The sequence below is a fragment of the Gopherus flavomarginatus genome, chromosome 19 (assembly GCF_025201925.1).
Source record: "Gopherus flavomarginatus isolate rGopFla2 chromosome 19, rGopFla2.mat.asm, whole genome shotgun sequence".
NCBI classification, from domain to species: domain Eukaryota; kingdom Metazoa; phylum Chordata; order Testudines; family Testudinidae; genus Gopherus; species Gopherus flavomarginatus.
Genome location: NC_066635.1, coordinates 18877924 through 18890736, shown reverse-complemented (window position 1 = coordinate 18890736; position 12813 = coordinate 18877924). Strand labels below are relative to the sequence as shown.

At 39.1% G+C, this 12813-nt stretch overlaps 1 protein-coding gene across 1 annotated transcript in view; it reads left to right on the top strand.

Annotated features, from left to right (window-relative positions):
• Positions 1 to 12813, top strand: part of USP32 (ubiquitin specific peptidase 32) — a 127996-nt gene that overhangs the window by 27076 nt on the left and 88107 nt on the right. Inside the window, exon 2 of the mRNA XM_050929690.1 lies at positions 6764 to 6891. Coding sequence (XP_050785647.1) covers positions 6764 to 6891 — 128 coding nt within the window. The remainder of the gene's footprint in view (positions 1 to 6763; positions 6892 to 12813) is intronic.

Below are 12813 nucleotides of genomic sequence, written 5' to 3'. Positions count from 1 at the left end.
CCTCAGTTGCTCCACAGTTTGTTTAGTTCAATGTTCTTCACTACACGAGTTTAGCGCAGGAAATATTATGTGGTGTAAGACATTAGAGGTGATATTAAACACAGAGAAGGCTGCAGTTCAGTGATGTGTGTAGTAATTCCTATATATACATTCTTTGTAGGGTGCTCTGTGATGAAAGCTGGAGGTGTGATGGGGCTGGCTGGGCCAGACTTGAGTGGCACTGAAACCCCAAGCACCTGGTCACAATGCCACTAATTCAGACTTGTAGAGGTTTGTGTAGGGGAAATAGGTGTCAGGCTGGTGGAAGGGGAGGATACCTAAGATGGGAACAGGAGGATCAGGCGGTGGTGGAAGAAGGGAGAAGGCCAAATCTTCCTCTGCAACCCCTTAAAGGTGTGTTATAAATGATGGCTGTCGTTAAGGTTGCCAGGTTATGAATTGTTTTTATTGTTGTTGTTAAAACAGGTAAATCTTACAAAGGAACAACCAATAAATTTATGACTAGGAAAGTACTTGGGTGAGTAAAAAGGTAGCTTTATATTCTAGCATACTATATGCAGCCAATTCACATTTATCAGGTAAATGAAATTTTCTGTTACAATAGTAATTGAAGATTTAAATTGGGCCTGATATGCTGCCTTTTTTCACTTAACCAGGCAGGAAAATCTCAAATATAATTCATTGGGATTGTTCTTGTGCTTCTGTTCTATAGTGCTTTTACAGTAACTAGAAGCTCCAGTATTAACATTTGGAAAATGACTGGAATTGCATGATCCTATTCTCTTCCTAAGTGGCTGGGGTTGTCGTTACAGCTGGAGATGTGTGCTTTGTAGTCATGCAACTGCAGTCCCGTGTAGGAGTGTTTGTAATTTCTGATGGCATATGTAGCGAAAAGGACACGCGTTAGGAAGACAGAAAATGAAAGTGGATTCAGAAGCAAAAGGCTGAGATCCAGTTTAAAACAAAAATAGAAGGGATGTGAGAAGTTGCAAGATAAAGCTGTCAGCCTAAAGTTCTCATTTTGCGTCTTTTATACTAATATTAGGATTATGGGAAGGAGAAGGAAGAAAGGAAATGGAGCCTTTGAAAGTGTACCAGACTGCTTTTTATTAAATCAGAAGGCTTTGTAATACTGCTCTGAATCAGTGCATGCTCCTGTCAGTGTTAATGGATTGGAGTATGGCCTGCAGCTTATAGTCTTTCAGGCTAGACTATAGACCACCACTGATAAGGTTCTAATGTTTGTATCTACCAGGCTGATGGACGGCGAGTTCTTTTCTTTGCTGTGCTTCTGCTCAGTAGACAGGAAAAAAGAGTATACTCCTGTTGGTGTGGTTGAGAAGGGCCCAATATAAGTAATCCATATTTACCCCTCAGGAAGGTTTTATGAAGCCGATATTTATTTAAATACAAATCATTGGCAGTGTCTCTTCATACAATGCTAAAGTTTGTATTCTAATTCAGCGATGCAGTAATTAATAAAAAATGTGAAAAGCTTTTAGTAGAACTAAGAACTTACGTAAGTTTTGGCTGTCTATTCATTCTCTTAACTTTCTGTATTAAGTATTATTATTGTATTAAGTAACCATGCATCAAGTTGGTGTGTTTAATACATTAATTGGGTCCTTGAAAGTCAGTGCAGTGTACATATTACATCTTCTTACCTATGTAAACCCTGAAGCATCTGGTAATGCAAGGTTTAGGTTATGTTGTTTAAACATCTTTCTTTGCCTTTCTTCATTGTATATCAGAACAAAGATTGGATTAATTTTATACAGAGACTAAAAGAAATTCACTTGGAACCAACAGTGTGGAAAAATACAATGCTGGGAGAAAGTTTCTCTTTTTGTATTGGAAGACACTTATCCCTTTTGAAAGGTCACCTAATAATACTTTTATTTTACTGTAAAGTAGAACACTTTTTTCATAAGAACATACTGAATCAGACCATGGTCCATCTTGCCCAGTATCCTGTCTCCTACAGTGGCCAATGTCAAGTGCCCCAGAGGGAATGAACAGAATGGGTAATCATCAGGTGATCCATCCCAGTCACCCATTTTCAGCTTCTGGCAAACATAGGCTAGAGACACCACCCCTGTCCATCCTGGCTAATAGCCATTGATGGACCTATCCTCCCATGAGTTCTTTTCTGAACCTTGTTATAGTCTTGGCCTTCACAACATCCTCTGGCAAAGAGTTCCACAGGTTGACTGTGCGCTGTGTGAAGAAATATTTCCTTTTGTTTGTTTTAAACTTAGTGCTTATTAATTTCTTTTGGTGACCCCTAGTTCTTGTGTTATGAGGAGGAGTAAATAATACTTCCTTATTTACTTTCTCCACACCAGTTATGATTTTATAGACCTCTATTATATCTCCCCTTAGTCATCTCTTTTCCAAGCTGAACAGTCCCAGTCTTATTAATCTCTCTTCATATGTAAGCTGTTTCATATCCTTAATCATTTTTATTTCCCTTTTCTGTACTTTTTCCAATTCCAATATATCTTTTTTGAGAAGGGCAACAAGATCTCTACACAGTATGCAAGCTGCGGGTACCATGCATTTATATAGAGACAATATATTTTCTGTCTTATTATCTATCCCTTTCCTAATGATTCCCAATATTCTGTTAGCTTTTTTGACTGCTGCTGCTCATTCAGTGGATATTTTCAGAGAACAAGCCACAATGATTACAAGGTCTCTTTCTTGAGTGGTAACAGCTAATTTAGTCCGCATCATTTTATATGTATAGTTGGGATTATGTTTTCCACTGTGCATTACTTTACATTTATCAGCATTGAATTTCATTTTCCATTTTGTTGCCGGTCACCCCAGTTTTGTGATGCTTGTTGATTCCTTCAGAGAATTCTAATAGTTTGGTGAGGCATGATTTTCCTTTACAAAATCCATGTTCATCGCCAACAAATAGTGTTTATCCATGTCTCTGATCATTGTGGTGTTTACTATAGTTTCTACCATTTTTCCCAGTGCCGAAGTTAGGCTCACTGGCCTGTAATTGCCAGGATCTCCTGGCATTACATTAGCTCCGTGGTCCGCAACCTTTTCATCTGGCGGGCACCAGACGAAGGACCGTGGCGGCGGTGGAGCACCTGCTGAAGTGCTGCTGAATTTCTGTGGCGTTTTGGTGGTGACGCCTCTCGATGACATCACTTGCCGCCGACAAGTGACGTCATCAAGAAGTGTCGCCACCGAAATGTCACAGAAATTCGGCGGCATTTCGGCGGATGCTCCACCGCCGGCCAGGACGCAGGCACATTTAGATGGCGCCCGTGGGCACCGAGTTGGGGATTTTCCAACTACTAGCTACTTTCCAGACTACGTTCTGCAATTTCATATTTGAGTTCTTTTGGAACCCTTGGGTGAATACCATCTAGGAAGTATTACTGTTCAATTGATCCGTTTGTTGTAAAACCTCTTCTGTTCACACATCAGTTTGACAGTGTGTCAGATTTGTCACCCAAAAAGAAAAGCTCTCATGGCCCCCACCTCCTCTGTGGTGAGGACTGATGCAGGAATTCATTTACCTTCTCTACAATGGCCTTGATTTCTTGGAATGCTCCTTTAATACCTGTGTCATCGAGTGGCCCCACTGCTTGTTTGGCAGGCTTTCTGCCTTTGATAGCCTTAAAAGTTAAAATTACTGTTAGTTTTTGCATCTTTAGCCAGTTGCTTCGTCAATTCTTTCTTGTCTTGTTTTATAAACTTTTACATTTTACTGGCCAGAGTTTGTGCTCCTTCCTATTTTCCTTATTACAATTTGATTTATGTAGATTTATAGCATTTATATATAAGCCCTTGTACGTATTGTCAGTATTTAGTTGCTTTCATGAGTTATGTTTAAATTGGACTTTGTTTGGCTGTTCCTTACTAGCTTCTACCTGTGCTTTAACAACTTCTTTCCAATTCTGTATATTAGCCTATAGAGTTCACCTTTTAATAAATTCATCCCTAAGGGATGTGGTCCTCCATACTTGTCAGCTTTTCCCCAGTCCTTAGTTTAAAAAATCCTCTACAGCCTTTTTAATTTTCCATGCCATCAGTCTGGTTCCATTTTGGTTGAGGTGCAGCTTATGCTTCCTCTGTGGGAGTCTCCTGCCGCAGAAGGTTCCCCAGTTCTTAATAAGCCTAAGCTTGTCCTCCTCTCACCAATGTCGCTTCTGTGCATTTAGACCTGGTAGTTCTGCCTGTCTTTCTGGCCCTGCATGTGGAAATGGAAGAATATCAGAGAATGCTACCGTGTAGGTCCTGAACTTATATCTCTTAGGACATCCAATGTTCTCATCACAGTTAGATTTTGTCTGAGATTTGGGTATCTTGATTTACTCCTGCAAAAATACTTAGACAAGCGTTGTATGGAGCCTTGCTACATGAATTCCGTACATGTTTGAAGGCTATGGTGAGATACAGGATCAGGTGTGCACAAAATCTAGCCTTGTATCCTGTCCCCCACTCTTCAGAAGAGGTTAGGGGCAACCTACAGCTGTGGAGGTTATTCCTTGGGCTCTGTTTCCTATGCCCAGCTAAATGCTGAGGAGAGAATTTTCACCGAGATAATTTTCTAACGAGACCATGGTGTTTTAGCAAATCTTTAGATAGAATCCTACTTTCTCTCACAAAATAAAAATTGGGAATGACTATACAGACAGCAACTAATATGGGAGTATGAAATTTAAATGTTACTTTATGCTCCAGATAAGAGCTGTTGCGAGTAGACCACTTAATTATATGTCACTTCTTGTTTTATTAGTATGATATGCAGTGGCAATAGCCCAAGCAACATCCTTACACCAAAACTATCTCTGTATGGCAGTGTTAATGCTGTTAAAATAGCTTCATATCTTTCTTTATCATCTCATTTCTCATAACCTTTAAAACCCTGTTTTTAGTTTAAAAAAATACGAACATTTCAGTACCATTGTCTTTAAACAATAATATATATGAAAATAAAAGCAAAATAAGGATTTCTTGTGAACATAGTTGTTAATGAAAGGTAGATCCTTAATTTAAATGTGAACCAATTTCAAAATTGGTTCGAAAGATTTTGACAAAACAGTGACAATGAATCTTCAGTGAGTTAAGGGACAAATTGTAATCTTCAACGACACTGGTTGGAATGAAATCTGTGGTGTGCTGTATGCTTCTAACACACACATAGAGAAGTCCCAAACCCCAATAACCAGTCAGACATGTTTGTTATATTTTAGCTTGCTGATATGTAGACCTTTCAGAGGGGAGATTGTTTGAGTAATCTAATGAAGATGATGAAAGATGACCTAGTGGTAATGTTAGTTTTGCATCCAGTGCTGCATGCTTTGTGTTCTGGCTTCAGTGTGAAAAGTGACTTTATTCTGCAGTACAATGTCACTGATGCGTGATCTGGGTCATAAAGTCTTCTAATGACAGAATAGGGTCACAAACCTGTCTGTCTGACACAGTCTAGGGATGGGAATTACAGTTAACGTTTCATTCCTTTCCGCTTAGGATATAAATAGAGAGTGGTTAGAACATATACTTGGTTGAGGAGAGATTCAAGGGGTTTTGATAAAAGCTTATAATGTGCTTTCGAAAATCTGCTAGAAATTATTCCTGCATTGGCAAGGGAATGATCTTAGATACTTTAAATATCAAGTTTAGGTATGAGACAGTTTTACTTGTTCATTGACAGAAACAGAGCACTTCATTTGCTAAATTCCATTTTTTTTTTTACTTTTAAGTCAGCAGGAAAAGTCTGTTAACACACTACTTAAATGCAGGATTGAGATTGGGGACATTCTGCTCATATTATCTTAAGGGAGAGAGTGGTGTTGCAATAGGCAACAGGAATCAAAACTCCATGGCTCTGTTCCCAGTTCTTTCCATTCAAATGAGGCACTCGAGCACATGAGTTAAGCACAAACTTAAGTGCCTTGCTGAATTAGGACCTTGAAGAACTTCATTAGAAAGATGCTGGAAGTGTAAAATGTTAAAATCAAAGACCAGTTCTGCAGGCAAGAGGAAGCCTTTGTACATGTAAAAGGGGGATCCATCAATCCTTTTGTCATATGACACAGGTGCCAATACACATCAGTAGAGAAATCAGCTTGTAGCTGTTACTGTGGAGGAAAAACTTAAAACGATTTTTCCACTCCTGACAAAACTTGAACCAAGTATAGTTAGATCTGTTTTCTATTAATGCTTTTTGTATTATGATATGAACCTGCAGGTGATAATTTGCAGAAACTTTTTTTTATATAGCACAAAAGCAGACCTATTTGGTAAATGAAAACTGCTTACATGAAACAACTTGGCTAGTTCAACTCTTACTATGTGTTGGTAACCATCAGTTACGGATCATCCGTTTGGCTTATACTCAGTCCAGATTTGCATATAATGCCAGCTTATTTTTCAGTAGCATGATAATGTATAATTATCACAGTGTTTATCTTTGTAACAAGTATTACAATATACTATTGCATTCAGAGAATAGTCAATTACAATATACTATTGTATTCAGAGAATAGTCAATTGATGTTAAATTTTTTGTTCTACATGACTTTTCACTCTTTTTCTGGAAAATTTTTCCAGATGTCTGAGTGCTAATAAATTAAAGATATTGTGCATTTAATTTATCTAGGTATTTTAATTGCAAGATGAGGATATGTTTTAGTTTTTTTTCCTCTGGAAAAAGACTTCTTGATATTGAAATTAAGGCTGCTAAATCTTCCTGTTCATCTTTCTTGATTGTAATTTCTTTTTCTTAATACAGTTACAGATGTAGAACTGAAGCGTCTGAGAGATGCTTTCAAGAGAACTTGTGGACTCTCATGTTACATGAGCCAGCAGTGCTTCATTAGGGAAGTGCTTGGTGATGGAGTGCCTCCAAAAGTTGCAGAGGTAATTATATGTATCTGTATTTATATATTTACTGATTTCCTTAAAGCTCACTGTTTCTGGCTGGGGACAATTAGACAGAATTCTGGTCAGATACTATCAATGTTGTTGCTTAATCAAGACAGAGCAATAGCTGTCAAGTGACAGGGAGGTACTTCTCCACCCACAGTTGGCACCCTGAGATTGGCTTGGGGAAACGGAATGGAGAGGCATACCTTCTTATTTTAGAAAGAGTCAAAATCCGAGACTAATGTTGATTTGAGGTGGGAGCTTGACTCTGTAGAATTCTCATGACGAGGTGGGGCTTTTTGTTTGTAAAGGTATCCATAGTTCTGGCTACTCCAGAATTCTACTGATAATTTAAGTGTCTTAAAACATTATAAATCAAATAGGATTACTTAACTGTATTTGTAAAGACTCATACGTAATACAGGAAAATAGCCAGAAACTAAATGTGCGCCATATATAAAAATATTGTGTAAAAAACCAACCAAACAAAAAAAACCCCTCAAAACACCACGCTGCCATCTTGTGTATTAATATGCATATTCAGAAAAGTGATTTATTTTTCAGTGTTGATGTGATTTGAGAGAAAAAATAATAAAATAGTGAATGGTGGAGTGAAAAGAATAAGATTAGCCAGAACTTTAAACTGAGATCTTGCTCCTTGTCATTCCTAATCCTATATTTATGTGATCTTCAGTGTTGCTGACCTTGTACGTAGTACATAAATCTAATTTTTTTAAAATATCATCCTAGAAATATAGTGGTGAAAGGGATCTCAATTCATCAACTTTGGCCCCTTGTGCTGAGGTAGGACCAGGTAAACCTATACCATCCCTGACAGGTATTTATATAGCCTGTTCTTAAAAAAACTCCAATCATGGAGGCTTAGCTTAACTGCCCTTATATTTAGAAAGTTTTTTTCCTAACAGCTAATCTAAATCTTTGTTGCTGCAGATTAAGCCCATTACTTCTTGTCCTACCTTCGGTGGACACGGAGAACAATTGATCAAAGTCCACTTTATAGCAGCCATTAACATAATGGAAGACTGTTATCACAGACTTCTTTTCTCAAGACTAAGCATGCCCAGTTTTTCTAACCTTTCCTCATAGGTCAGGATTTCTAAACCTTTTATCACTTTCGTTGTTCTTCTCTGGACTCTCCAATTAGTCCACGTTTGTCTGATTTGTCCACAACGTGTGGTGTCCAGATCTGGACACAGTATTCCAGCTGAGTCCTCACAAGTGTCAACTAGACTGGAACAATTACCACCTATGACTTACATAGGAGAGACCTATTGATACACCCCAGAATGTTAGCCTTTTTGTTTCAACAGCATCACATTGTTGATCTGAATTGTGTTCAAATATAGCCCCCAGATCCTTTTCAGCAATACTGTCTCCTAGCCAGTTACTCCTTATTTTATAGTTGTTTTTGGTTTTTTCTTCCTAAGAGGAGTACAGTAAAAGGTGTGTTATCCGGCCCTGTACCAACTGGAAAGCACTATAAACCGGCATTTCTAATCTTCATAGAAAGTCCGGTTTATAATCTGGTTGGCGCGGGGCTGGCAGGTTCCGTACCTGGCTCTGCATTGCTCCCGCAAGTGGCGACCTGTCCTTGCTGATCCTAGGCAGAGGTGCAGCTAGGCAGCTCTGCATGCTGCCTCTGCCTGCAGATGCTGCCCCTGCAGCTCCCATTGGCCACAGTTCCTGGCCAATGGGAGCTGTGGATCCTGTGCTGGCCGGGGGCAGCATGCAGAGACACTTGCTGCACCTCTGCCTAGGAGCAGCTGGGACAGGTCGCCACTTGTGGGGAGCCACCCGAGGTGAGCACCGCCCGAGGTGAGTGCCTCCTGGATTCAGCACCTCGACCCCACCACCACCCCAACCCCCTGCTCTGAGTCCCCTTCTGCACTCAAACTCCCTCCCGCTCCCCAACCCCCCACACCCTGCACCCAATTCCCTCCCTCCTTAACTGGCATTTTTCGCTTATCAGCATCCCCAGTTCCTCCAATATGCTGGATAAAACAGCTTTTATTGTACTTTTCACTTGTTTTTATTGAATTTTTGTTGATTTCAGCCCAGTTCTCTAATTTGTCAGTGTCATTTTGGGTTCTTATCCTGTCCTCCAAAGTGCTTGCAACTCCCCTCCCAGTTTGTTGTCCTCTGCAAATTTTATAAGCATACTCTTCACTCCATTACTAAGTCATTAATGAAAACGTTGAGTAGTCCCAGACTTAGGACTGACGGCTGTATGACCTGCACTCCCAGTTTGAGAGCAAGCCATTGATAACTACTGAGTACAGTCTTTCAATCAGTTGTACACCCTTTGTAGTAATTTCATCTAGATTGCATTTCCTTAGTTGGCTTATGAGAATGTCACGTTGAACTGTCAAAAGTGTAAATCAAGTTATATCATATCTACTACTCCCTGTCTATCCACTAAGTCAGTAACTAAGTCAAAGAAGTAAATTAGGGTGATTTCCAGTATATTTCCAAGTATCAAAATTACATTGACTGGTCTAAAATTTCCCAGATTCTTTGTTCCTCTTTTTAAAAATGGGTGCTATTCTCTTGTCCATGAGTTTTTTTTTGAAGATCATTGCTAATGGTTCTGAGATTGCGTCAGCCAGTTCCTAAAGTACCTTAAGAGGAGTTTTATCAGGTCCTGCCAATGTGAATTGCTCTAATTTACCTAAAAGTACTTCAACCTGTTCTGTTCTTTCTCTATTTTGGCTTGTGTTCCTTCCCCCTTGTTGTTAATATTCTGGTAAGCATTGACATTTTCTGTGAAGACTGAAGCCAAATTGTCTTTAAACAACCCAGCATTCTTGATGTCATCAATTATTAGCTCTCCTTACCCTCCAACTAGAGGACCTATGCGTTTGTCTGTCTGTGTCGTAATACATATATGGGAAATAGGTTTATTAACGCTCTAAAGTGTGACAGATTTTTCTGAAACAGATGATGAAAGCATGGACTATTTTATTCAATTTTATGATATAGTTGGACATTTCGTATGCAAATTGTTAAATGTTAGAGGAAATAGCTATGTACATGCTAGCGCATTAAATTTTCAAAAGGTTTTTATGTGACTTACTCTTCATTTGAAATCTCTAATCTTAACTTCCAAATATATATGGTCAGGATGCTTGGGCTATTAATAGCCTATAATGTGATTGGATAGGAACAAAAATATTTTTTGTCCTATGAGTTATTGGACTGGAGTAATATTCCTAAAATTGCACTGTGAGACTGGGCCTCTCATCTCCCTCTACAGTCCAGTGTTAGGGATTAAACTATTGTGGTGCTCTAGTGATGAGACATGTGATCACAGATGGCAGTGGATTTTGTTTTCAAATAATGTCTGCTGGTTGTCTTCTGTTTTTTAAATCTTTGCTCACTGGCAGAGGCAACGTCATGGTTATCTTATTTTAACTTGCCCGCCACCTGACAGCAAGTCTCAGATTTCAATCAATGAACTAAGATGAATGCAAGAACCAGGATTATGTTGGCTAACTTGACATCACAAATGCTGAGACCGTGGCATCTCAAAACTATGTAGCATTAAAATGTCTAAATATGCCTAATCATTGTCAGTCAGGCAATATACTTTAGGTAATACACTTGTGACTCATCTTTGTGAACTGAATACCTTGATTAGATTCTTCAAACAAAACCAGGGCCTGGTTAAACCCATATTTTAAAGAAGATAACCCTTGTCTTGGATGGCTTGGGAAGTGGGGAAGGCAAGCAAAACGATTAGTTATTCACTGTGTTCTGAGACCTCTAATCTTTAACCATTGATATAAATGATGTTAAGGCTCAGATCCGTACGTTGGTTATCAATTACTCCACTAGCACAAGTAACAGAAGTCGTATAATTGCTCTCTAAAGGTTCTAACGCATCTGATGAACCATGTGGGTCTCCAGATAATCCCATATGCTGGAATTTGTGTTTTCAGTTTGATATTTTAAAAACCGGCAGTCAGGTTGAATAGAACACTATTTTTCTCGGTTAAACAGATGACAAAATTTGTTTAACAATGTTTGTCCATGATTAGTATTTATTTTTTTCCTTCTCTCTTGAAAATGCTGTATGTAGCATGTCCCTGATAAGATAAGGTGTCAACTTTGCTGGATTTCATTCCACTATACACAGGCCATAGAATTAACAGGTCTGTTCATATGGTATAAGCCCACAGTGTGTCTCCCTGACCATCTTATACCAATGTACACACCTGAAACTTGAGCCTAATTTTTTATTGGTTCCTAGGAAAGCTCATCACCTGTTCAGGGATGTCTTGTTAGCAACTACAATGTGATGTTTTAGATGCCAAATGACACTATCGTTCATTAAAACCTTGCATAAAAAGCTTAAAATAAACTTCCCATCCCATAGTAGTTTGTTTGACAAACTTAAATTTGCACCCAATATAGGTTCCTCTTCTTGGCTCTTATTGAACTTACGTGGTACGCTCAATGTTTTAGTCTAGTTCTTAGTGTTTTTTAAACCTTTTGATTAAAAGCTGTCTAGGAGTTAAATTTTTCTAATGCACTACTTCTTTGCCAGCCATGGATACAACCAAACTACCTAACTGATAATAAAATATTAATAAAAAATTAATATTTTATTAATATTAAGTAATAAAAATATTACTGGGGAGATGTGACAGGAAAGGTGCTATTTCCATTAGGAGTGGATATTAGACTTTATATTCAGACTAGACTCATTCTGAAGGGCATATGACTTCTGATATTGGTTAAGTGCATTCACTAGTGGTTTAAAAAACCCCAGCAATCTCATAAATAATAGCATGATGTCAGGGCTGTTTGCTGTTCCATGATTTTTAAAATGTTTTTGCCTTTCTGAAACCATCCAGAGACTATAACCTACAATGCGGTATGCTGAAATTGGCCATTACTAATGGTTGGAGCCAGAAAGTACTAACTTGAAAAAAAAAATCTGAGTTTCAACCTTCAGTTCTTTTCTCATTACTGCTGATAACCCATACAGCCTGAGCTGGGATGTTCCAGACACTGCACCATGGTACCACTAAAAAAATTAGTAACAAAGATCCAAAGAATGGTGGCCATCTGTCTGGCTATATGATAAACAAGTTGTTTGACGCTCATTACTGAGTCAGTAAGAAGAAAAAAAAAAGAGGGGGGCCACAAAAATTCTTACATTTAACTGAAAAAGCATCTTATAGGAAAGCAAAAATTGAACCTTGAAAGTGAGAGTGTTATTTCTGGTCATAGACAAAATCTTCTATGTTTCATTTTATTTTGTTTAAGCTATACAGTACTAGAGAAATTTTGCCAGAGGGGAGGAAGGAGGAGAGCTAGTCTTCTTTCACCTCCTTGGTTTTCTCAGAGAACTACATAAAAGATCACAGATAAATGGGATTTGGTTAGCAAATATATTATTTAGGTATAGGGTTCTGCTGCACTCATTTAAGAGGTGTAATCTGCCAATATGCCATACAAATTCTGTGCAGACATCAGGTTTTGTTAAAATAGCAGTTAAAACAAACGCCTGAAGTTTTAGTTTACAGAGGGTATGTCTACATCTACAGTTTTGCAGCGCTGGTTGTTACAGCTGTATTAGTACAGCTGTATAGGGCCAGCGCTGCAGAGTGGCCACACTTACAGCAACCAGCGCTGCAAGTGGTGTTAGATGTGGCCACACTGCAGCGCTGTTGGGCGGCTTCAAGGGGGGTTCGGGGAACTCGAGAGCAAACCGGGGAAGTAAACCAGCTTCGCCGCGGTTTGCTCTCGCGTTCCCCGAACCACCCAGCAAACCGCAGGGAAGGAGACCTGCTTGCTCGGGGTTCGGGGAACGCGAGAGCAAACCGGGGAAGGAGACCAGCTTCGCTGCGGTTTGCTATCGCGTTCCTGGAACCACCTAGCAAACCGCAG